The sequence below is a fragment of the Herpailurus yagouaroundi genome, unplaced genomic scaffold (assembly GCF_014898765.1).
Source record: "Herpailurus yagouaroundi ecotype Mexico unplaced genomic scaffold, PumYag 159, whole genome shotgun sequence".
In the NCBI taxonomy this organism is placed as follows: Eukaryota; Metazoa; Chordata; class Mammalia; order Carnivora; family Felidae; genus Herpailurus; species Herpailurus yagouaroundi.
The window spans coordinates 82,479,607-82,506,025 of record NW_024412400.1 but is presented as its reverse complement, the minus strand read 5'-3'; the positions used below and the strand labels follow the sequence as shown (position 1 = coordinate 82,506,025).

General features: G+C 35.1%; 1 protein-coding gene across 3 annotated transcripts in view; it reads right to left on the bottom strand.

The window, feature by feature from the left end:
- Window positions 1-26,419, bottom strand: part of OSTN (osteocrin) — a 53,653-nt gene that overhangs the window by 1,589 nt on the left and 25,645 nt on the right. For 2 of the 3 annotated variants that reach the window (XM_040479547.1, XM_040479548.1), the window contains 2 exons: window positions 25,773-25,987; window positions 3,080-3,176 (listed from right to left, as the gene is read on the bottom strand). In XM_040479547.1, the coding sequence (XP_040335481.1) occupies window positions 3,092-3,176; window positions 25,773-25,987 (300 nt within the window). In that variant the 3' untranslated portion in view covers window positions 3,080-3,091. Of the gene's footprint in view, window positions 1-953; window positions 991-3,079; window positions 3,177-25,772; window positions 25,988-26,419 lie in introns of all 3 variants that reach the window. The other variant, XM_040479549.1, reaches the window with a different exon arrangement.

Sequence of the window (26,419 nt, the reverse complement as noted above, 5' to 3'; positions counted from 1 at the left end):
TGCACTTGCAATGATTGACAAAAGAGAAAAAGAAAATATATGATGTTAAATTTTATTCTAAACCTATTCTTCTGTGATATACCATCGTGAAACTTTAATAACAAGGACAGTGATTGTCATGATACTCAACAAAGCCTATTAAATGAAGGACATAATATATTAATTTGGATTTCACCCATAGTGATTCAGGAGACATTATATTAATTCAACTACCTTTTGATAGTTTAGTAGCTCTCTGGAGTTTATATGGTCTAAAACTTCATATGAAATTATATGGAAATGAGTTTCCTGAATGATTTTTTTCTTATCATAACCTGTTTTGGCTTAATTCAGAGATACCAAATGGGATGTCCAAGGTGATAGAGAACAGGTGGAAACTGATCAAAGTTTTAATCTCAGTGTCATAATGTTATCAATACATCAAGAAACTGGAGGATTGTGATCCTGATTTCAAGGAGTTACTTGGTTTGTAATAGCAATTAGTTAGATCTTTCTCAGATATAAGGTGGTGATTTTTAACAATCTTAAAGAGTGACCATACTTGGTATATCTCTAGATGTAAAGAAAGTTTGATCTATGTTTTGAAGATGCTACTGCTCAAAACGCACTGTTCGTCACAGTATTCATTAAGCATCACCCCCCCCCCCATTATTTGTGGACATTCAGTAACTTCATACCTTCATTGATCAAGAGCTCTGTGGACAAAAAAAGATTCTTTTAACTAAGTCATTCTGAGAATAAGAAAGTTGAAGTAAAATATTGACTTCTCATTGTGGTTTAGAGCATTTGACAAAGAGAAAAAAACAGGCATGATTCAAGTTGAGAGGTTCAGGGCTAATGTGATGCTCTTTGGGACTTTGCAGATTTGGTTTAAGCATCATCTTGAGAGAAATAAAAAGCAGAGTTTTCTCTTCTGTAGCTTGAAATTGTCAAACAGTTCCAGGTTGTCTTACCTGCTTGGGAGAGAGGATGCATTCTCTGTAGCCTTTCCTGGGAAAAAACATATTGCCTAGATTTTATGTTTAAAATTTACTGTTTATCATGAATAGACACTTCTCTAAAGAAGACATCCGGATGGCCAACAGGCACATGAAAAGATGTTCAACGTCGCTCCTTACCAGGGAAATACAAATCAAAACCACACTCAGGTATCACCTCACGCCAGTCAGAGTGGCCAAAATGAACAAATCAGGAGACTATAGATGCTGGTGAGGATGTGGAGAAACGGGAACCCTCCTGAACTGTTGGTGGGAATGCAAACTGGTGCAGCCACTCTGGAAAGCAGTGTGGAGGTTCCTCAGAAAATTAAAAATAGACCTACCCTATGACCCAGCAATAGCACTGCTAGGAATTTACCCAAGGGATACAGGAGTACTGATGCATAGGGGCACTTGTACCCCAATGTTCATAGCAGCACTCTCAACAATAGCCAAATTATGGAAAGAGCCTAAATGTCCATCAGCTGATGAATGGATAAAGAAATTGTGGTTTATATACACAATGGAGTACTACGTGGCAATGAGAAAGAATGAAATATGGCCTTTTGTAGCAATGTGGATGGAACTGGAGAGTGTGATGCTAAGTGAAATAAGCCATACAGAGAAAGACAGATACCATATGGTTTGAGAAACTTAACAGGAACCCATGGGGGAGGAGAAGGAAAAAAAAAAAAAAGAGGTTAGAGTGGGAGACATCCAAAGCATAAGAGACTGTTAAAAACTGAGAACAAACTGAGGGTTGATGGGGGGTGGGAGGGAGGAGAGGGTGGGTGATGGGTATTGAGGAGGGCACCTTTTGGGATGAGCACTGGGTGTTGTATGGAAACCAATTTGACAATAAATTTCATATATAAAAAAAATAAAAAAATAAAAAAAAATAAAATAAAATTTACTGTTTAAAACATCTAATATGTATGACCGAATATACTTATTAAAATATAAGCTTAGAATTTAAGTTTTCTGGATTTGAATTCTACTTACATCACTTACTAGCTATACGGCATTGTGAATTAATTAATTTATCTAAGCTTTTTACTTATTTGTATAATAAAATAATAATTGTTATTATTGACTACTACATGTCAGATGCTATTCTAAATGTATATTGTATATCAGATTTAGTCCTCTGCACAATGTAATGTGATAGAACTTATTATTATCCTCATTTTACGGAGGGGGATTTCAGAATTTCAACAAGATCCCACAGCTAACAGATGAATTAGGATTTGACTACAAAACTGACCTCTCTAGCTGGCAGTTTTACCCCTTATACTGTACTGTTTCTCAAGGCACTGGAGAGAGTAATAGGACCTACTTTATGGAACATGATGATTAAATGAAGCTATGTGTGGACAGCACTAAGTATAGGGTCTAGTGCAGAGTAAATTTTCAGAACTATAATCTAAGATGTTATCACTTGCATGTACTATGTGTCCAATACATTCTAGACTACTATATGCATCTAATTTAATATTCACAACACCACACTATGTATCACAATACAATCACCGTGTTATTATGTAAGTGTACAAGACATAGAGAAATAAGGTATCTTCATGGAAACAAGATAATGAATGATGACAGAACCAGGATTTTGATTAGGTGTTCTGATTCCGTGCCTATACTCTTTCTGCTACATCATTCGCTCTCCTATGTTCCATGTTATCATAATTCTGGGAATGTAGTTATCAGCAACAAAATGGTATGTGTCACTGAAATGTGTCTTCTTCATAATAGAGGGATTAGCACACAGTTATGTACATGTGAAGGTGATTTATTACATCAATTAGAATTTTAACCATTGTTCATATATTAATACTCAATAGTTATTTAAGAATCTGGGAGAATAACTGAATCTTTTTTTTTTTTTGGTGAAATATATCTCGGACATTCTTTTGCTTCTTTAATGTCATTTAAGTTATTTAGCATCAATATATTATTGAGTACAGAAATGTTGAAAAAGTTATTTTATAACCTAGGAAATCAAAAGGGCAATTTATAAATCAACTGAATCAATTAGCCCATGGCAAAACATTAATCAGAAGCCTGCATATATTGTTACTTTGTCAAATGGTACTCACAGTTGGAATCAATTAGCCTCTGGAATTTGAGAGACGGTTTCCACCAATCCGATCCACAGGGATACCAAATCGCCTTTTTGGATGATCTACTACTTTCCTGTAATAAACCACGTAGAACATTTCTAAGCTGAAGTCCAAGTTATTAATTAATGACTTTTGCTTCTTTATTTCTTGCAGATCTGGGCACTGTCTTTGGGAGTGGGCATATATATGATAGTTACCTTTCATCAGTGCCCACTATATGCCAGACACTATCTCTTATCCTTTCAACATCTGTTAAAGTGGGTATACCTACCTCCATGTCACATCTGAGGAATCAGAAGCTTAGAGAAATTAAATGACTTATCCAAACCAAACAGTGCAGTTGAGAGTTGGGTCTTATTAGCATATCAATTTGCTAGGCGTTTAGCTTGGTTAAGTCCCTTCCTCTCTTCAAATCTTGGTGTATTCATTTGATAATAGAAGAAGATTGAAGTCTGTCAGTGGTTTTCCCCAATCTCTGCCTTAAAATGGTTCTTCAAGGGAAAAATGGTAGTGGGAGAGGAAAAAGTGCTGATGCCAACATTGAATGTGAAGTGCATCTCTCTTGTCTTCCCTCAGATTTTACCCAGATACACTTGGTACACAATGGTCTATGTCTGTTACATAGTCTCTGTGCCAAATACTGTTTGAAAAAAAAAAAGCTTCATTATTACAATAAAGTTTAGGGGCACCTGGGTGGCTCAGTTGCTTAAGTGTCCGACTTCAGCCTAGGGCATGATCTTGCCGTTCCCGAGTTTGAGCCCTGTATTGGGCTCTGTGCTGACAGCTCAGAGCCTGGAGCCTGTTTCAGATTCTGTGTCTCCCTCTTCCTCTCTCTGTCCCTTCCCCACTCACACTCTGTCTCTCCAAAAATACATATTAATATAAATAAATAAATAGATAAAAAATTTAAAATAAAGTTTAAAAATCCTACAAGAGACCTTCTAGCTTGTATGTCCTATCAATTCTCTCTTTAGAAAGAAGAAACATCTTAATTTGATTTGTTATTGCCATGCTTTAGTTCTATCAAATCAAAATCCTAATGGGGAGGTCTCAGAATGCTCAGTACATGACTTTCACTGGCCATGGAGCCGTGAGAAGTTTTGAGCCTTCCTAATGAAGATAGAGACAACTTAACCAATTTTCAACAGCTTAAAGAGTTAAAAAGATTTGTTCAGAACATTTTGAACAGCTTCTATTCTAATTATTTGCATTATATTGTCAATATATACTACACAATTTAAACACCAAAAATTAATGAAAATTTCAATATCTATTATTTTTTCCTATTATCATTGATCATGTAACTACTATATATAAAGTTATTTTTCTGGCTGTCTTGGGATTGATAAATCAGACACAGCCTTTGCTTTCAAAAACCTATAACTAAGTACTCACAGATGGGTAATGATTTAATAAAAATAAGAAGAAAAATCTCTCATTTTTATTGATGCCAAATTTTTACCTTATCAGCATTCCTCATATCACTATTAGGTAAATAATTTATTTAAAAACTCTGAAAAGTATAGAGAATAATGGAAACACAGGGGATTTTTATTGCTGTGTCTTACATATAGAACATTGTATAAACACTGCTTGATTGTAATTAAAACAATAAATTTGGTGGTAATTAATATTTACCTAATGCTTTGTAGAAACCAGGTACTATGCTTTGTACTGTGTAGACAAAGATGATAAAAATGGACATTGAACCTGATAGGGATCTATTCTCAAATGATATTGTAAGAATGACGCTATGTTATGTTTTTTTTTTGTTTTGTTTTTACCTAACTCAGCCTTCTTTTCTGTTGATTAACATTCATCTTCATTTCCAAGTTGGCCCTTAGTTTTGCTAGTCAATGCAGGTAGCATTGTTTGTATGATCTTTATAAGGCTGTCTGCTAGACAACAGTTTGCTCAGTGGGGAGAAAGCTGAAAAAAACATATTTAGTGCTTATCCTTAACCTAGACATACCTCTGCCTCTATTCTTCAGATTTCTAAAAAACATACCTTCTTAAGGGACTTCTGGGTGGCTCAGTTGGTTTAGTGTTCGACTTCAGATCACGTTATGATCTCACAGTTAGTGAGTTCCAACCCCACGTCAGGATCTGTGCTGGCAGCTCAGAGCCTGGAGCCTGCTTCAGATTCTGTGTCTCCCTCCCTCTGCCTCCTCCCCACTCATTCTCTCTCTCAAAAATAATAAACATTAAAAAATATTTTTAAACATACCTTCTTAAGAGGTGTCTATCATTTGTACTTCTGGATTTCTTGACACTACATTGGCTACGTATTTTTTGACTTGCTAATCAATGAGGAAACATGTTATCTGTCAAATTAGCATAAAATTAATGATAAAGCATCATAGGGAAATTATGTATATCAGCTGTACTTTAGGTATTCTGATGTAATTATAAATAATTACTGTTGAAAAAAGAAAATGTCTCTTTTTTATTTTGTGTTATTCATATAAGTAAATTTATAGACTTTTATTTTAAGCAATTATTTTCCTTGTGGTAGTAAGAACAAGACCTTCTCAAAGATGTTCACACCATAACCCACAGAATCTATGTCACCTTACATAGCAACAGAGACTTTGCAGATATGATTAATAAGGACCTTGAGATGAGAGAATTATTCTGGATTTTCTGGGTAGGCCCAATGTGGTCTAGCCTCCTTAAAAGTGGAAGATGATTGAAGAAGAGTGGGTCAGAGGGCTGCAAACTGAGAAGGACTTAACCCACCACTCCTGGCATTGATGATGAAGGAAAGGATCAAGAATCAAGGAATGCTGTGACCTTTAGAAGTTCTCAGAAGAAAATGAGAACCTCAGTCCTACAACCAAAATGAACTGAATTCTGCCAACAACCTGAATAAGCAGGAAATGAATTCTCCACTATCGTCTCCAAGGAGTGTGGACTGCTGACCTCTTGACTTCTGTATCCAGCTGGCAGATTGGGCAAAAGAGAGCACAGAGAAGCTATCAGGGAGAGATTGAGAGGCTACACAGTGGCTAGCAATCATATGGCTACACTTAACTGAAAAGGAGACAGAGAAAAGTGGTATAGAATGACATATGGGGACTGTTGTATAGGACTTCTGACCTATAGAATTATAAGATAATAAATTTGTGTTGTTTTAAATCCAGAAGTTTAAGGTAAGTCATTACCATAGCAATAAAATAGGAATATGTTTGTCTGATTTAGAGTTATGTCTAAAGGCAATTTGTTTATATATATATAAAACAATTAGACTGATGCAATTTTTACTCTTTGAACTCGTCAGTTCTTTTACTGACTACCCTACCATAACTCCAGGAAAAGGGTAAGAGAGAAGCCATCTCAGGGTCAAGGAGAGTGCTCAGAAGTCGCAGACAAATAAGAAGAGGAAGTGAGAAACCAACCCCTTCCAGGTGTTTAAAGGACTGGTTGAGAAGGGGAAGGAAACGACAGCTGGGAAAAAGAGTAGTGCCACACATGTGAACTGACCTCCCAGAGCACCTGTGGGATGGATGGTGGCAGGAAAAGTAACACTTCTGCTTTTTAATTTTTTAATTTATTTTTAAAAATTTATTTATTTTGAAAGAGAGAGAGAGAGAGTCGCGCATGAGCAGGGAGAGGAGTCCATTGTGGGGTTCTATCTTACGAAGAGTGAGATCATGACCTGAGTGGAAATCAAGGTCTGGAAGCTTAACCGACTGAGCCACCCAGGTGCCCTGCTTCTGCTTTTTTAAAAGAAAACATGACGTTCTATGCATCATTATAAATTAGAACAGAACATTTATTGGTTCATAGTACCAAGGCATTTTTTTTCAAAAATAAAGGTCCAATAAATGTAAAGAGGATTTTTTTTCTTTCTTTACCACAGTTGATCTTTTTCTGCTCAAGCAAATAGGAGGCAGCTGTAGAATGGTGGAAAGCAAAATATTTTTTTTCCTTCCTTCTTTCCTCATTCCATATGCTTTCCTTCCACCCTTTTCCCAAGATTTGATTAGCAACCAGGACATGAAAGACTCAGATTCTATTTGATTCTTCTACTTATTGATGGTGTGAGCATTTGTAAGACTGTTGTCATTCTGAGCTTGTCTTTCCTTTTTGATAAAATTTAGATACTTCTTGCTCTATCTTCCCAGCCTGGTTATTTATTTAACATATTTACTTGTTAAGTAATATTTTATTGATTTATGCACAACCATTTGTATTTGTTCTCTGCACTGGGGATAGAGTGGTGAATATGACATGCATTAGCTGTTAAAGCTCACATTTTACTTGAAAAAAGCTAATGAGGTAACACACCTGAAATCATTTTACACATTTTAAGTGATTCTACTATTCTTTCCTACAAGTCCTGCCCACTGGTTTTCCAACAATTTGTAGTTTACCATTTCTACAAATAAAAGCTTTATAAAAGAGATCAATGCCTAGAATGTTAAGTGAAGAACACTCTCAGTAAAGAAGTGCCCCTTCTCCATATATGGTGGCCCCTGAAAGAGCTTCCAGAACCACGTAAGGCTGCTTAGAGCAGAGTTTGAAAACCCCTGGCCAAGAGTATAAGAATGTTTTTGTTCTAGCCAGAGATCTGTAATTACTTTGATTCATTTTCTAAAATTTGGGATACGTTTCAAATGCTCACATGTACCTTGAAATCAAATAAGAAAAATAAATAAAAGAAATATATATGGTGAGCTCTTTATACATTTTGGATACTAGCCCTCTGTCCGATATGTCATTTGCAAATATCTTTTCCCATTCCGTTGGTTGCCTTTTAGTTTTGTTGGTTGTTTCCTTTGCTGTGCAGAAGCTTTTTATCTTCATAAGGTCCCAGTAATTCACTTTTGCTTTTAATTCCCTTGCCTTTGGGGATGTGTTGAGTAAGAGATTGCTACGGGTTGATGGGGGGTGGGAGGGAGGAGAGGGTGGGTGATGGGTATTGAGGAGGGCACCTTTTGGGATGAGCACTGGGTGTTGTATGGAAACCAATTTGACAATAAATTTCATATATAAATAAAAAAAAGAAATATATATGAAAAACCATGCAATATTTACAGTTTTTGGCAATAATACAAATGAAAACAATTATTCCCATAAAGCAGATAAACCAACAACATGATCATAGCTCAGTAAGTTAAGTAATTTCTACACAGTCTCCATCCATTTAGAAGTAAAATGGCAAGCTAGTATTTATCTTAACATTTTTGCTGATAAGAAAAATATGTCCAAGTACTACACTCTATGACACATACACTTACAGGAACAAACAGTGTGTAAAACATAAATAGTAAGATAGTGAAATAAGTGTTCTTAAGACGAAAGGGGAAACTGTACTTTCTGACTACCTAGTCCCTCTTGTGACAAAATAATGGTATGACATGGTTTATCTAATCTACCTTTTTCCATTCTAAAAGATTCTGAAATAGTTTAAGGATACAAAATACCTGCCAAACTAATACAAAAAGAATGGATTGGTCATTTTAAATACAACCTAAACTTCACATTGAAATATACTTCCTGTATAAAATAGGATTTGTTAAACATTTACATTCTTTGATAATTCACTTTCTGAAAAATTTTTTACACTCTAAAACAGCAGTTAGAAAACTTGTATTTAAACTTTTTATTGCGAATAACTTCACACATACAAAATAGTCTATAAATTTATCTATGTTCAGTTTAAAGAAAAATAAAATGAACATTCCTGTTGGCACCAAATTAAGAAACAATATAACCGGCTCTTGAATTCCCCAGTGTTCCTGCTTCCACACGGAATATCTTTCATGGTTCAGTCCCAGAGGTAATCTATAGACTGAATTTTGGTCTAATAATTCTCTTACTTTTCCTTATAATCTGTATGTGTTATTCAAAACTCTCTTGTTTAGTGAGGATGGTTCTAAAATTTTATTTAAAGAAATAACATATGAATTCTTCTTCCTTCAGCAAATATTTTGTGTTTTAATATTTGTCCATGTTGATACATGCAGTTTATTTTCACTATTGTATAATATTTTATTATACTAATTAATATATACAACAGTTTATTTAGATTTTCTATCATAGACAGAAAATTGAGTTATGTTCTTTTTTGTCATTATGTACTAGTCAGCTGAAAATTTTCTTATAGATGACTTTAATGTACACTTAAGGATTTCTCTAAGTATATTTTTAGAAGTAGAATTGTCAGCTGTGCCTGTACTTAATTATATTACATAGTACCAGACTGTTCCAAAGTTGTTATAGCAATTTACATACCTAAGAGCCATGTATGACAGTTCATATTGTTTCAAATCTAGGCCAACCCTTGCATTGTCAGACTTTCAGTTTTGCCATTCTGATGTATTTGTAATTATATCTCATTGTGGTTTTAATTTGCTTCCTTTGAATAAGTTTCTTGCCTTTTCATTTGTTTATTGGCTATTTGGATTTCTTGGAAGTGTCTGTTCAAGTCTGTTGCCTGTTTCCTATTGGTTAGTTTTTCTTTTAAATACTGATTTGTAGGAGGGTTACAACTACTCAGAATATTAGATTTTGTCAGATGCAAATATCCTTTCTCAATTGTGGTTAGTCTTTATTGTGTCTTTTATGAAAATCTTTAATGTTGTTTTTAAATTTATCAAGATTTTTACTTTTTATTAATGACTCCACTCTAATGTTATGAAGGTATTCTCCTATTTCATCCTACAATCTTTTTGTAGTTCTTTCACATTCATGTTTTTAATGCTTTTGAAATTATTTTTTATTTATGGAAGGAGACAAAGGTCATTTTTTTTTATTCATGACCAATTATTTATAAGTGTTAGATTCAGCTTAAGTTTCATGGAAATTTCTTTTGCAGTTTTACCTAGAATTTTATTGCATCTAAGGTATAAATAAGTTTGGAGAGAATTAAAATTTTTATGATATTGAATCTTACTATCTAAAATCTTTTACTAAGGTTATCTCTCATGCCTTCTCAATAATTTTTTAATTTTCTCCATAAAGACGTTTCATGTTTATTGGAATTGTTGTTGTGACACCATATAAAAATATGTGCTGTAGGTTTTTCAACAGGTGTCCCTTACTTGGTTAAAAAGTTTCCTTCTATTTCTATTATCAGTTTACCAGTGATTTTGATCATGAATAGATGTTTACTTTCATTAAGTGTTTTCATGCACCTATTGGGTGATGTGGCTTTCCCTCTTCAATCTGTTAACTATTTTTTGTTGGTTTCTTTGTTTGTTTGTTTGTTTTGAGAGAGAGAGAGAAAGAGAGAGAGAGAGAGAATGAATCTTAAGAAGGTTCCATGCTCAGTGTGGAACCCTACATGGGGCTTGATCCCATGGCTCCAGGATCATGACCTGAGCTGAAATCAAGAGCCAGTCGCTGAACTGAGCCACCAAGGCACCCCTATTAACTGTGTTAATTGTCTTCCCAAAGCAAATCAACCTTACATTGTATTTTTATGATGAACCCAACATGACAATGCTGTATTGTCTTTTTAATACATTACTGGGATTGTTTTGCTGAATTTTTTGGTAGAAATTTGTATCTACAGTCATTAATGAGGTTGTCCTATAATTTTTTTTTTGTTCTCTCCATATGTGTATTGGTGATCAGATAATGCTATTCTCATGAAATTGGTGATCAGATAAGGCTATTCTCATAGCCTCAGGTTTGCACCTTCATTTTTGGTTATCCTATTGTTATTTAATTACATCATGGTAGGAAAATGTGTTCCATTTGATAACCAAGGCCTTAAAATTTTAAGGCTTATTTTGTGAACTGGAACTTCATTGACTTTCATAGTTGTTTCATGTGAACTTAAACATTTTCCCCCAATTGTTGACAGCATTTACTGATCCTGCTTATGATTTTGAGTCTCAAGAAAAGAAACAAGAATCAGAGTGTGGAGAATGATCCCTAAAAACAACAGTCTGATTTGCTGATATATCTTTTTATTTATTTATTTTTATTTTTTATATGTTTATTTGTGAGAGAGTGAGAGAGAGAGAGAGAGAGACAGAGACAGAGACAGAATGTGAGAGGGGAAGGGGCAGAAAGAAAGAGAGACAGGGAGAGAGGGAGAGAGAGGGAGAGGGAGACAAAGAAGCTGAAGCAGGCTCCAGGATGTGAGTTGTCACCACAGAGCCCAACGCAGAGCTCAAACTCACTAACTGCAAGATCATGACCTGACCTGAAGTTGGATGCTTAACTGACTGAGCCACCCAGGTGCCCCTGATTAACTGGTACATCTTAAAAGCAAAACAAAATGCTAGGCCCTATAAAGAAGTACATGCCACTCCAGCAACTTTGAGTAATATGCAAAAAGGAAGGATATAGTAATGGCTAACAGGGGATGTTCTTTTAAATAGTTCAGTAATTTAGATTAGTAAAACATAGAATGAAATTACTACATTATAAAGTTTAGATGAATATAGTAGCCAAGCTCCAACATGAACCCCAATAATACTACCATAATGCCATCTCCTTCCATACTGAGAAGGGTTGATTTCTGTAACCAACAGCATATTGTGATTAATGTGTGACATCCAAAGCTACATCATAAAAATATTATAGCTTCTGCCCTGCTTTGTTGGCTCTCACACTAGGGAAGTCATCTGCCATTTCCTAAGGACTCAGACAGCTCTATAGAAAGGTTTATGTGGCAATGAACTAAAGCCTACTGCCAACCACCAGTGAGGAACTAAGACTTCCTGCCACCAGCCATGTTGAGTGGGTCCTTTTGGAAATGGATAATCCAGCTGTGGTATAGCCTCCAGATGATTGCAGCCCTGGCCAACTTCTTCACTGTAACCTTTGGAGAGACCTTGAACCAGATGCATTCAGGCAAATTTTTCTAGATTTCTGATGCACAGAAACTATGCAAGAACATAAATGTTTATGAATGCCTTAAGCTGCTATGTTTTGGGCAACTTGTCTGCATAGCAACAGAAATCTTACAGTGAGATTCAAAGTGCTTTGGCATTCTACAAGAGATCACATCCAATTTAGGGGTTCCAGGACAATTTACAGAGCACGTGGAGACAATAAACAAACGGTGGCCCCTGAATTCTGCAATCTTGGCTATCACAATTTAAAATTAAGGTATAGGATTAATAAATTACTATAGGAGGGGGTGCCTGGCTGACTCAGTCAGAAAAGCATGCCACTCTTGATTTCAAGGTCATGAGTCTGAGCCCTACATTGGGGTTAGAAATTACATATGTACATACGTAAATAGAAATGATTATAGGGGGACATATATAACTATACAAACTTGGAAGGCCTGATGTGGGAGGACAGACTGAAATGAAGGACTCGGCGAAGCCTTGTAAAGAATGAAAAGGGAAATCATCAACGTCCACAGAGTCATGTTTAAAACAGGCAATTGGTCTTTTAAATTCAGATTCCAGAATATTAGGATGAAGGACCACAACCAGTGAATGATGATGTAGCTTTTAGGGGCTAATACATAACATCCGGAGTCCACATTCAGAAATAATAGAGAAATAAGATATGATCAATGCATGGATTTCAAAATGTCATTTGTACCAGTGATCAAGCTGAATATAGGATGTGCCTTTATACCTGCTTGTGAAAGGGCTTCTTTATATTTATTTCCTCCTTGGATCCGACAGATTTATATAACTAGTCATGGTTATCTAGTTACAACAGGAAGAAAGGGGATTAACTGAACATTCTCAATTCCTCCTCCAAAATTGGCCTATTAGGTAAATGGCTACTTTCTCTTCTGGAAGCAGTGGATCAAGGGGGGGGGGGGGGACAAGAAGCCAGTGTTTCCTTAACTAGAGTCCTCTACATGGAAATCTGAGGCTTAATAAATGGGATATGTTTAGGAGGATGGAAGAAGGTGCTACTTTGCTTAGCAGAAAGTTGATGTATGACTTTTGGAATTCTATTTCAAAGTGGTAATTCAATTTTAAATGGATTCCGTTAAATTTATGATGATGGCACTGACTACACATAATGTCACCTTCGAAGTATTATCCCAGGGAATGGGCGTATGAAGAGGTGTTCGGAAACACACCATGAGCACTGGAATAAATAAGACTGAAGTCACTGTAAAGTAACACAGGCATGCTTGATTTGGAAACTGCTGTAAAGTACTAGGCCAAGGCAGAGAGGACCTTCATTTGCTTGGCTAACGAACCTCTCTGAGGGTCTAATGAAGCTTTTGGAACTTCAACCCAGCAAATAGGTTTACACAAAAATGTGTTCTAGGATTCTCTTTCTTGGGGAGAGTGGGTGATATACATATCAAAATCTATACATAGAATCAATTATTGGCACTTCGGAGAAAATATTTTAAATATATGAGTTAGACTAGGGAGCAAAGGCCAAAGGGACTGTCTCAATCTGTGGTGTTGAGCTGCAGTGATATAACAGTTATGAGGAAAATGGCCCCAGATCATTTTGACAAGAGCATTTCCTATTGTATAGCCAGGCTTTTCAATTAGGAGGAAGGAAGCATGCAAATAGGGCACCATACTCTGCATCATTTTCCTGTGTTTCTCACTCTGAAATGGAGCCCATTTTGAATTACCTTCTTTGGGCATCACCAAATAAGAGCTGGAAAGAAATAGCAAAAATTATGAGATCTAGGTTGGCCTAGGTCTGTAGTACTGTTTTGCAATTAATTAGGAAGGAAAATGAAGTGTTAGGATGTTTATCTTTAATCTTTGGGACTATCATCAAGAAAGGCAACCGTATCTGACAAAATGAAACCACAGTTGCTATTCTCAACCATAGTCTGATTTTATGTCTGGCTCAGGATAGAAACTCATATATCATTGGCAAAATTTTTCTAAAACTATTTATTTAATGTGTACATTGTAAGTGAACCTTGCTGTTCTAGGCCTTGGAAATGTGCTTTTTTCATGCAGAAATTCAATTTCTTCATCAGAAGCTGCTGCTTACCTAGAAATTCATTAGACTTGGAGTTAAACAATCTAGTGTTCCAGCTGGTAATCTCAGGAAAATCATTTTGTCTCCCTGAAAATATGCAAAGAAAATGGGGATAATAATATCTTCTTAGGGTATTATAGGGGTTGGAAAAAACCCAACATATACCAGAATGTTAAATTTTTTTTTCTATCTCAGTTTCAGCAGTGGCCTCAAAAAGCTGAGGGAAAAACAGAAGTAGGTGGCAAGTATTTCCTCTTGCATTCCAAAGTGAAATGCTAGACTCATGCAGTATTTGTAAAGGGGTTTCCTACAAACTGATTTTCCCAACTTGAATCCAATAAAAGGACTGAGATAGAACAGGTGAGGAAGGAGAATTTCTGTGGAGTGAGTTATTGGAGAACAGTGTTTTTTTCCCTCCTCTTATAGAGGGAAGGCTTCAAGAAAGCAACTTAGACAGCTTGACATAAGCCCGTGGAAGCAGGCAGGCCTGAGAGAACGATGTCAGTGAAATCTAAAGAGCAAGACTCTGTGACAGTTTGCTCTAGGCAGAAATGAAGAGATGGTTCTATAAGGACAGCTTCAGTTTCAGTGACTGGAATCAAGGGCATGGGTTTTCTGTGGTGGAGACGCAGAGAAAGTAGTGGGTAGAGTTGGCCAAGGTTAATTATAAGAGGCATATTCCCTGAGGGGCTTGCTGCCAGAGGTGATGGGTCAGGCGACCTCAGTAGGAGACTGGTGGTGGTGTTAAATGAAGAGGCTGAAAAAGGACAATGAGGATGAGGGGCAAACTGGCCTGCCTGGGGAGAGACATTGCAGGAAGCAAGGGTGTCTATATCAATGGTCCCAGAGGGAGTTAAGTGATGACCTAACAAAAATCAACTTTGAGCATTTACTGAGGCCAGAGAGTAATAAAGCCAGGTCATGATAGTATCAGTCACATCAGATTTTTCTTTATCTCTCTGTATTGCCATCCCTAAGACTGGGGAGGCAGAAGGCAGTCCACTGTAGCAGGGGAAGGGGTGAGGATAAACTGATGACGAGCAACCCCCTTCCCACTGCAGCTTTACAGCATGAATGGGGCCTAAGCTGGGGACAGGAGAAACTTCAATCATATTTATAATTCAGGCTAAGACATAAGAATAGTTATTTAAATGACTGAAATATGGTTGTTTTTCTAATAAAAGTAACCAGGGGGGTTTTTATTATTTCATTGGGACCAGTAGAGTTGTAGCACTGCCTTTGTTTTTATCCAAGTGGTACGAAACAACTCCTACTGAATGGGTGGTGGGTGCATGTGGGTGGGAATGAAAATGTTTTTTCTGAGTTTGTCCCATGGAGTCCTTCTCTTTGAATTAAGTGTTTATAATAGCAGTGTACTGGAGCAAAGTTTATTGACCTGGATCTGTACAATGTGTATAATTACGCTGGGTATCTTCTGTCTGCTTGCCAGAGTCAATCTCTGCCTTGTCTCGTTTGACATCCAGTCTGGGAGGTTAACCTCTTTGGATCACATAAAAATTCCTTTGCTCTCTGGGTTTGGTTTGGGGTAGGCAATGGGTAGTGTTGTAAAGAGACTGGAAGTGAGGTCAGGATAATTTCCCCTGCCTTGCAAGGTCACTTTCCTCTGACTGAAGGTCACTGATTCTTTCAACCCATCTGTATGGTCTTCAGACCAGTGTATAAATCCATTATGATTCCCCTATACTCAGTCTTTTGTAAAAAGTCTTGTGAGCAAACCCTTCAATTTTCCTACTTTACATATGCTGCCTGTTTCCTCCAGAAACCCTGACTGACCCAATAACATTATTTGCTTTGCTGACCTCAAAATATTAATGAGAGAATTCAAGCAATAACAGTTGTAAAAATGTTTATAATAAGTAAATGCAGAGTATTAGTATTGTTTTTTTTTCCCCCACAAGGTATTCTCAGCATTGTGTGAAGGAGTGAGGAATTTAGAGAAATTCCAGGCCAATTTTAGTATATCTTCTATTAAAGGGTCAGACAGTAGATGCTATTTTGCCAGGGATATAATCATAGCTGCTTTGTTTTACTTGCATAAATGAGAAAACCATTCATTAACTTCAGGCTTTAAGCAAATGAACTGAATTAGGAAAATACTTTGGTCTTCAAAGCATAATTAACTTTGCCCTGAGAATTAAAGTAATTTGCACATCTATCTGAAAATGAAGCTGGTGTCAAGTTGAGGTGGAAAAAAAGTTAAGCATCATACAAAATAGAACCAATAGTTTCTTTGCTTCATTTTAATATGATCTGACATAGACATTGTTCTGTTTGACTTTTCCTGATTGTTTTTGTTTCCCCCCAATCATTAATTTATCCTTCCATTTCCATCTCTTATGAAGTTTTTCATAAGCAGGATTTAAAACTTTTCTTTTATAAATATTTTACAATAATTGAGAATAAAGTAATACATGTCATATGCCTGAAAGTCAGTTTTTAAATATGGAGTCATACACCAATATAATTCAGGGATCCATAGATGCTGGAAAATGTTACATCTTCAGTTTCATTACACTCTGGGGCGCCTGGGTGGCGCAGTCGGTTAAGCGTCCGACTTCAGCCAGGTCACGATCTCGCGGTCCGTGAGTTCGAGCCCCGCGTCAGGCTCTGGGCTGATGGCTCAGAGCCTGGAGCCTGCTTCCCATTCTGTGTCTCCCTCTCTCTCTCTGCCCCTCCCCCGATCATGCTCTGTCTCTCTCTGTCCCAAAAATAAATAAAAAACGTTGAAAAAAAATATGAATAAGAATGCAGGGAACAAATCACAATACCTAGACCTTTGTCACAAATAGAAATCACAGATACATTCAGATCATACTTCAGCCATTGTAGAAACTTTGAAATTGCTTTTATGTTCAGCACTACTTGAAATGATTGTTGTTTTTTAGACTTTTCTCTAAAGCAACTTATTTTATATGTTAACAAATAAGCCTATATGTTGTTATATTACTAATTACTTTTACATTTTTCTGGTAATTCTGTTTCTATGTATAGTAACCTTTGAACTCTTACAAATACTATCCACTTAAAAACAATATTCTGAGAAGGTGTCCATAGGTTTCACCAAACTACCAAAGTGGCCCATCACCCAAAAAAGTTTATGAATCTCTGGATTAAGTAATGAATGAAATCTTGGGGCTACCGTATGAAAATAGATCTCATACCTATGTCCTTCTCTGGGTGAACATGAGAAGGTAGAGAATGCATGCTTGAGAGAAAAGAATCTTGATACATACACATGAAAACCAGAGGGGTTTATAAGCAACAAGAAAGTGTGTTAAAATAATATGCTAATTCACAATCTTGTGAAAGCTTCAAAAATAAATAAGGAAGTGGTTAAATCTACTTGGATTAATGGACCAAAGCTATTGCATCAAACACAACAAAAGACCAGCAATTAACCTTATATGTGGCCTCCCAAGCAAAATTACTATAATTTTTATGGATTTTCTTTTTATAAAATAGTTGCAAAACTCTGAACTGTGCCTTTTTATACTAAATATGTGAAAATATTCATTTTTCCCTGTCACTTTATTATACATATTTCAATGATAACAATGATTTTCATAATGGATGATTGAAAAATTTATTTTATTTTACTTTTTAAATGCTTATTTATTTTCGAAAGTGAGAGCACGAGCAGAGGAGGGGCAAAAGAGAGGGATACAATCATTTCAAGTAGTGCTGTGCTGACAGCAGAGAGCCCCACGTGGGGCTTGAACTCATGAACCAAGCGTGAGATCACGACCTGAGCCAAAGTTAGACACTTAACTGACTGAACCAGGCACCCCAGATGATTGAAAATTTTAATCTTTAATCTTCAGTTATCATTACACTTTGAAAAAATCTAAAATTATTTTTCCTTTAAAATTTAAGAAGGTGTAGATAAATATTTTATGCGTGAGCTATTACTTATTTCCCATTATTTTCCACCGTTCTAATATATAAGACAAATTTAATATTTACTTTGAGACTAAGAGCAGGAATTCCTACTAAAAAAATAAATCCTGAAAAAACCTCACAAGATGTGCCTTTTGAATTTCATTTGAAAGACTAAGACATCAACTATTGAAAAAAATTATAAAATGCATAAATAAATTACATCTATAGGAAAATTGTTAATGTGTATAGGTCATTCTAAATAATTTTTTTTAAATTTTCTAATGTTTATTTTTGAGAGAGAGAAAGAGAACATGAGTGGGGGTGGGGTAGAGAGAGAGGGAGACACAGAATCTGAAGCAGGCTCCAGGATCCAAGCTGTCAGTACAGAGCCCGATGTGGAACTTGAACTTGTGAACTAGGAGATCATGACTTGAGCGGAAGTCAGACGTACACTTAACCGACTGAGCCACCCAGGCGCCCCCTAAATAAATTCTACATAAAACACTCCTGACATTGAAGGTCACCTTTGTTGCTATGCCATAGAATAGAGAAAAGTCTTGTCTCTGATTTTAATTCCAGATATGAAACAAGGTAAAATTGTCTAGATTAAGGGAGATCCTCAACTTTTCAAGTTCATGGGGAAACTCTCGTACAAATGTATTCTACTTAACCCATTTCCAACATCTGGAAGTAGTTAGAAGTGAAGAGAAAGGTAGAAAAAAAGAAAATAGATAATTATGATTTTTGACCACATAAGATCATCAGTTGCTAAAATCCTTTCTGGCTTTCAGTGGATAAGACCTTCACAATCTAGCTTCAGAGATACCTTATAAGTTTATATGGGTTTTGCATTACATTTTGAACACAGCATCCCTGAGTAGCCCCAAATCTCTTTCCCAATTTCATTTCTTATCCTCTTCCTTATCTCTATCTGATATTGAGCCCACACCATGCTATTGAGCCCTCCCAAGAACATGCTCTGAATGTTCAAGCCTGTAAACCATATCGTACATGAATCTCAACAGAATAATTGTTCTTAATCCACTTAATCTTACAACAGCAGTACTAGTTATTTCAAAGTTTGTTATTATTGCTAAATATGAAAAATCTTTTTTTTTTTTTTTTTTTTTTTTTAGCATTTCTGGACAATTCTTGAAAAACACCCACCGTGTCCTTAAATAGTGATTGTTTCTGTTCTATTTTGTCCCCCTACACTCCCATTAGGTTAATTTATAGGTTACAATTTCTCATTCTGTTATCTATCTCTTTTGACATTCTGAAGTCATTTCCTTAGTCTTCTCATATGATGTATTTATTTATTCTTTTGCCAGATATAATCTGCTATTTCTTGCACTGTGTAGTCTTTTTTCCTTCAATTTATCATGGGATATTTTAGACATTGGCCAAATAGAATAGTATAGTAAGTTCCCAAGTATCTCTCAGTCTAAATCAACAATCAGCAATTAGGCAAATCTCATTTCATCTGTTCGGTTCTCATTCCTGTACTAGTTTGAAGCAAATCCAAAATAAGTACTTTTTTTATAGTGTAATATTGGTTTCAGGAGTAGAATTTAGTGATTCTAAGATAAATACTTTCAATCAAATTTTTAAATGAGAATCTCTCTCACTTTTAATGTAACTGCAGTACCATTTTCATATTGAAAAGTATGCAATAATTACTTAAAATCATCAAGTAGTGCCTGCTCACATTCACAATTGTTTCTCACATAAATTATTTTTTAAACAAATCATTTATTTGAATCAGTACTCCCCCAAATTGAGACTGGTTAATAAATGTCTTATTCTGCTTTAATCTTTAGGATCCTCTTTCACCTCTGTCTCTCTTTTTTTCCTTCAAAACCATGTAATTTATTTACCAGAGAAACTGGATTGTCTTGCAGTTTCCTATAATCTGACTTTTGCTGTTTTCATCCCTGTTGTGTGTCTGAAGTGATTCCTCTGTCTTTCATATTTCCTGAAAATCTACCTACTAGGAGGATCTAGAAGCAAAACTATTCTGTCTCTTCAGTGGATTTTTGCCAATTTAATACGCACAAGAAGAGTATATCAGTAAAGTTTTAATATGCCTTTTTCTTATGATAATGGGTGGCATCTTTTCATGTGATTTGCATCATTTACATCTGTTTTTTCAGGAACTATTTTTACCTCATTCTTGAGCATTGTGCTTTTTCCTCTCAATTTTTAAATGTTCTTTATATATAATAAAGTTGTTAACACTTTGATGTAACTTATAAGCATTTCTCTAATTTATTATTTTTCTTTTTACTTTGCTTTATGATACCTGTAGCCATGGAAACTTAAAAAAATGCAAACATCAAATGTATCTAGTTTTTCCTTATTTTTTTTCCTGAGATTTTCTGGATTTTGCATCAGAATTTGGAACACTTTATCTCTGAACAGAACTCACCAATGTTTGCTTCCAGTACTTATATGGATTCATCTGTTTTCTCACTTAAATTTCTGATTCCTTTAGAATTTATCATAATGTATGGTTTGAGAAGGGATCAGTTTTATCTCTTTTTTCCATATCTCCAAGTCGTTTATTCAGAATCTATCCTTTCACTCAGTAATATGTGAGGCTGCTTTTTAAATAAAGTTAGTGTCTATTTCTTGAATTTCTGTTCTGTTTTTGTTGTTTTGGTGGTGGTTTTATCTTTGGTCTATCCATGGGCTATTATTATACTACTGTAAAGAAAGGAAAATATTAAAATATTTAGTAGGGCTCTTCTTTCCTCTTTCTTTGGCATTTTTCTGTCTATGCTAGTTTCTAATTTTTTTCTAATTAATTTTGTAATCAATTTCTTTAGATCCAAAAGAACCCTGATGGTATTTTTTATTGCAGTTAGGTTAAGTTTGCAATTTAACTTAAGAAGAGCTGCCATCTTTTCTGCTTTTGAGTCTTTTGATGCCAGTAACACAGTGTGAGCCTCCATTTGTTCAATCCACTGTTTGCATTTCAGCATTATTCTCAGAGGTTTCCTCATATATGCTCGTATATGAACATTTTTAAAATTTTTATTTAAATTCCAGTTAGTGGAAATATAGGGGACAATTAGTCTCAAGCGTACAATATAGTGATTCAGCATTTCCATACAACACCGGGTTCTTATCAAAACAAGTATACTCCTTCATCCCCATCACCTATTTCACCCATCCCCCCCACTGCTTTCCCCCTCCCTGGTAACCACCAATTTGTTCTCTACAGTCAAGAGTCTGTTTCTTGGTTTCTCTCCCTCTCTCTTTTCCCCCCTACATTCATTTGTTTTGTTTCTTAAATTCCACATATGGGTGATATCAAATGGTATTTATCTTTCTCTGACTGATTTATTTTGCTCAGCATAATACTCTCTAGCTCCATCCACATCATTGCGAATGGCAAGATTTCATTCTTTTTTTATGGCTGAGGAAGGAGCTTTCTTTGCTAACTGTATGCCTAGGTACATTCCTATTTTAATGCAATTATAAATGAGGTCTACCTTCTATCTGACCTCTGCTGGTAATATAGAAGTACTATTAGCTTTCTGTATTTATGCACTTTGCATTTTAATCAAAAGGGTTTTGTTGTGGTAGTTTTTCCATTGATTATCTTTGTTTTCCAGTTTCTCATTTGTAAATAAAAATAATTTTACTTTTTTCTTTCCAATTCTTATGTCTCTAAATGTTTTCTCTTGTCTAAAGTCATTTCTAAATAATAGTAGAAGTGATGGGTGTGGTTTTCCTATTCCTTGCTTTAGTAAAACTTCCCATATATGTCACCATTAGGTAAGATAGAGGCTTCGGGCTGAGGTGTACATAAATACTCACATATACACACACACATATGCACACACCATGTTAAGGAAATATCTGTCAGTTCTCATTCTGTTGTACTTTAAAAAATATAATAAATGCTAGATTTTGTCAAATGCCTTTTCTGCCATCTAAGGATATAATCATATGCTTTTTCTCCATTGCTCTATTTATATGATGGATTACATTAAAAGAATTCCTAATATTGAGTGACACTTTCCCAGAATAAGCCCAATTGGTTTAGATGTATTATATTTTTAAAGTTTTGGATTCTACTTATTAACTTTGTATCTCTGGTTTTTGTACTGATATTTATAGATGACATGAATCTAAAATTTCCTTTTAAGAATGTAATGTTTATTATTTGAGGATCAATATTATATTTGTATCAGGAAATGAACTTAGAAAGTTTATTTTATTATGATCTGAAAAGGTAAGATAACCTTGGGATTATCTGATACCTTAGGATTTGATAAAATTCTCATATGAAAATATCTAGATCTACTTTCTCTTGGCAAGCTCTTCTAAAATTAAAAAAAAAAAACTCCATGGTAATTGAATTATTTGTCTCTTTTGGGGTCAATGTTTGTAAATCATATTTTTCCAAAATTGTATCCATTTTCCAAGTCTTCAGTTTATTTGTATTCAGTTGAGCAAAGTAGTTCTCTTTTTTAATTTTTTTTTTCAACGTTTATTTATTTTTGGGACAGAGAGAGACAGAGCATGAACGGGGGAGGGGCAGAGAGAGAGGGAGACACAGAATCGGAAACAGGCTCCAGGCTCCGAGCCATCAGCCCAGAGCCCGACGCGGGGCTCGAACTCCCGGACCGTGAGATCGTGACCTGGCTGAAGTCGGACGCTTAACCGACTGCGCCACCCACGCGCCCCAGTAGTTCTCTTTTTAAAGATTCTCTGTTTTGGTGTTTCCATCTTGTCACTTCTAATTTTGTGAATTTACTTTCTACTTTTTTCTTAATTAGCTTAGGTTAACTAGTGGCTTGTATTTTTCTCAAGAAACAGTTTTACATTTATTTTTTATACACTATGGTTTGCTTTACAAACATTGATTTCAGCTTTTGTCGTTATTCTTACCTTCTGCTTTTTTTTCTCATGGCTTTTCTTGACTTACTTTGCTGTTCTTTCCAGATGTTTTTGTGTGTCATTTTGCTTTACTTCTACTTTTAATTTTTATTGGTATAATGATGACTTTTATCTGATATTTGCTTTATGTGCCCCTAATATTACATTTTCATTATTATTATCTTGAACAAAGCATATAATTTTATTTTGTATTCCTCTTTGGCCCAATAGTTATTTAATGACATGGTTTATACTTTTAGGTAAAAATGACTTCTTGTTTTTCTAGTTTTGTTATTAAGTTCTAGTCACACTGTGTTTCAGTCAGTGAATTTTTTTTTTAATATACTGTTTTTAGAATTCCTAGAGGGTTTGTTTGTCACCTCAGATACGGTAAATTTTTTGAATACTCCATATGCACTTCAGAAGATGCTATATTTTCTACTGAAGTTCAGAGTTCCAAATAGATCTACAAATTCCATTTTATGGATTATATTGTATATGCCTTCTATACATTTTAAATATATAATCGGCCTTGGATTTTAAGAAATGAATTAAAGTCTCCTATTCTTAATATGTTTCTTTCTATTTCCTGGCATTCCCTGTGGTTTATCTTTGATAAACATTGGTACACTCTTTTTAAATTTTTATCTATTTCTTTATGTTTTTATTTCTTTTATTTTAGTTTATTTTAATGTATTTTTTCCTGGTATAACTTCTCCATTCTTTTATTGCCAACCTTTCTAAATATCTTTATTTTTAGTTGTGTATCTTAAATATAGAAAAGGGTTGGATTTCCCTTTATCAGCCAATCTGAAAATATTTGCATTTTTACTTATTTGTTTAATTATTTTTAATGCTTATTTATTTACTTTGAGAGAGAGAGTGTGTGCATGCTAGCAAGTGGGAGTATGGGAGGGGCATAGAGAGAGGGAGAGAGAGAATCTCAAGCAGGCTCCACACTGCAAGCACAGACTACCAGGTGGGGCTGGATCTCATGAACTGTGAGATCATGACCTGAGCCAAAATCAAGAGTTGGACACTTAACTGACTGAGCCGCTCAGGCACCCCCAAAACATTCACATTTTAATAGAAAAGTTACATCTATTGACATTTATTGACATAATCAGTATTTTTTGAATCTGTCATATTGTAAATGTTGTATTTATATATGCCAATATTTTATATAAAGTTTTTCAATACTCCTTATTTTTTATGCTCTCTTTTTTTTATAAGAAAGTTTTAATTTCTTTCTTATTTTTTACCTTGATCTCTTCATTTGTTTTCTTTTATTCTTCAGGAAAATATTCATTAAACTCAGTTTGTAATCTTTTTTTTCCCCTTCTTCTCCATGTTTCCAAGTAACTATTTGTAGTGATCACTTTGATTCTCAATTAATAGCCATGAAATAATCAAAATTCATTCTGAATTGTATATGCTCTCACTACTGTTCCTGAATTGTTAGATATTTGATGAATCTATATTGTCATACTATAATCATAGCACATGGCACTCTTTTCCTTGCAGCCTTCATTTCTCTTAAATTATACAGTTATGGTCCCACCAATTCTTATGATATCTCTCCAGTCATTCCAGATGTCCAAAGAAACTCACTTAGTATCCTTCTCCAAAAGTGCTCATGGAAACAATATTCCCTAATTTTTAAAATGCTTATAATAGTTTATTTGTAGCCTTTATATGTGAAAATCTGTTCAAATGGGTATTAAATACTTGCCAATTTCCCTTTATTTCTTGCAAGCTGAGCTGTGTTAGATAGATTATATCTCCCAATATAGTCTCCTCTTATAATACGTCCTAAAGATATTGTTAAGATGAAGCCTGAAAATGGATTATATGTATTTATGGTATTGATGCAATATGTGTTTAGTATATATGGTGTTTATGCTATTATAAATTTATATTTAAATATTTACATATAACATCTATATATTGATTTTTCAATTATTTACTGGACTATGTTGCAAGATCCAGAAATCAAAAAAATAACATTTATTAAGAGGCACAAAATTTTCTCCTCTAAAATTTCACTTATTCCTTGGATTTCCATGGCCTTCTTCATACATTGGTCTCTAAACATATCTCTTCTTGTTTTGCATTATAATTCATTATAAGTATTTTCATATTTCTTATTAGTATATGATTTCTCTGAGGGAAAAGACTATACTTCCCTCCTCTTTTCCATCAGAACCCAACACAATGCTTAGGACATAAGTTGAATTAATTTATATTTGTTTATTTAAAATAGGGTCTGGATTTCAAAACCTAGGTGAGGGATTATTTTCTAAGTATAGTAGGATAAATTACAGCCCCTAAGTGGTGATTTTATTTCTTCATGTAGTTCTGAGACTCTCAGAACATAAGTCCAGCAAATTGCATCCTGTATGCTGAGTCATGGAGCACAGCAAAGTCGTGGAATCATGGACAAATGTGACAAATCCTAAAACTCCAAGTAAGCACGTAAGACAGGAGCAAAGGACATGGAAATGAGTGCATGAAAAAGTGGGGTGCCAGATGATGAAATTCTTTTCAGGGTTTGCTGAGGAGTTTTCTTTAATCTTTTAAGCAATGGGAACATTTCACCAAAACACTTTTGTGTTAAATGATGCCCCTGGTAGCAGAGATCCCCCCTCACCTCCTAAACCTGTAATGTCTTATAATAACTATTTTACATGTGCACGCAATGAAATCTTCCTTAGGAAAGTATGACAAAAACATTCATACATACTGTAGCAGTCATTTTACTTCCTCAACAGTTATTTCCCAAATTATGCTATTAAACTAACAAGTTAGCGAAAACATTTAATGTTTAGCTAATGTTTAGCTAAAACACTGAATGTAAACATTTAATGTTTACAAATATGTTTACCTCCAAGGTTTTCATCATCTTTTCTTATGTAGAATTCTGTTTCTGGAGTTAGAGTGGCAGGATTAAAAAATAAAAATGTTCCTTCTTCAAGAGTTCACTTACCTCTGTTTACCTTTATGATCGACAGAGCCAGCCGAGAGTCTGTCCAGGGGAGACCCAAAACCAGAGAAGCTCCTTTTCTTCTTTGTTTCAATTACATCATTCTCCAGGGACACAAGTTCATCAAGAAGCAAGAGTTTTGCTGCCAGGTTAGTGGCTGATTTCTCTTCCCTGACTGTGGGCGGTGACTGCACATCTATGACTCCAGAATCAAAAGCCTGTAGGGCAGGAGGGGGTGATTCCACTCATTCAGAAAAAGAAACCTCAAATATGTATAACCATCTGCCTTTGGCTTTTGCTACCTTTAGCTGACATGCCTGCCATGAAACTTGATTTCTTGTGGATTTATGCTCCCGAGAGAAAGACGTTTGGGAACAAAAATGCATAGAGATGAGGTATGTCCAAAAGCAATTAAGACAACAACAACAACACACACCCACACAGGAAATAAATAAAAATTTATAGGTCTGTCTCTAAAATTTAGTATATTAACTGAGCATTCTTTTAGACTCTTTCCCAGTAACAACTGCGTCCTTATCATTCCCATAGCGCTTTATCTATACTTCTTTCATCATTGTACGCATGACATTTTCCCTGTGTTAGATTGATTACAATATATTTGTATTGCTTATTAACTTGTGAATAACCTG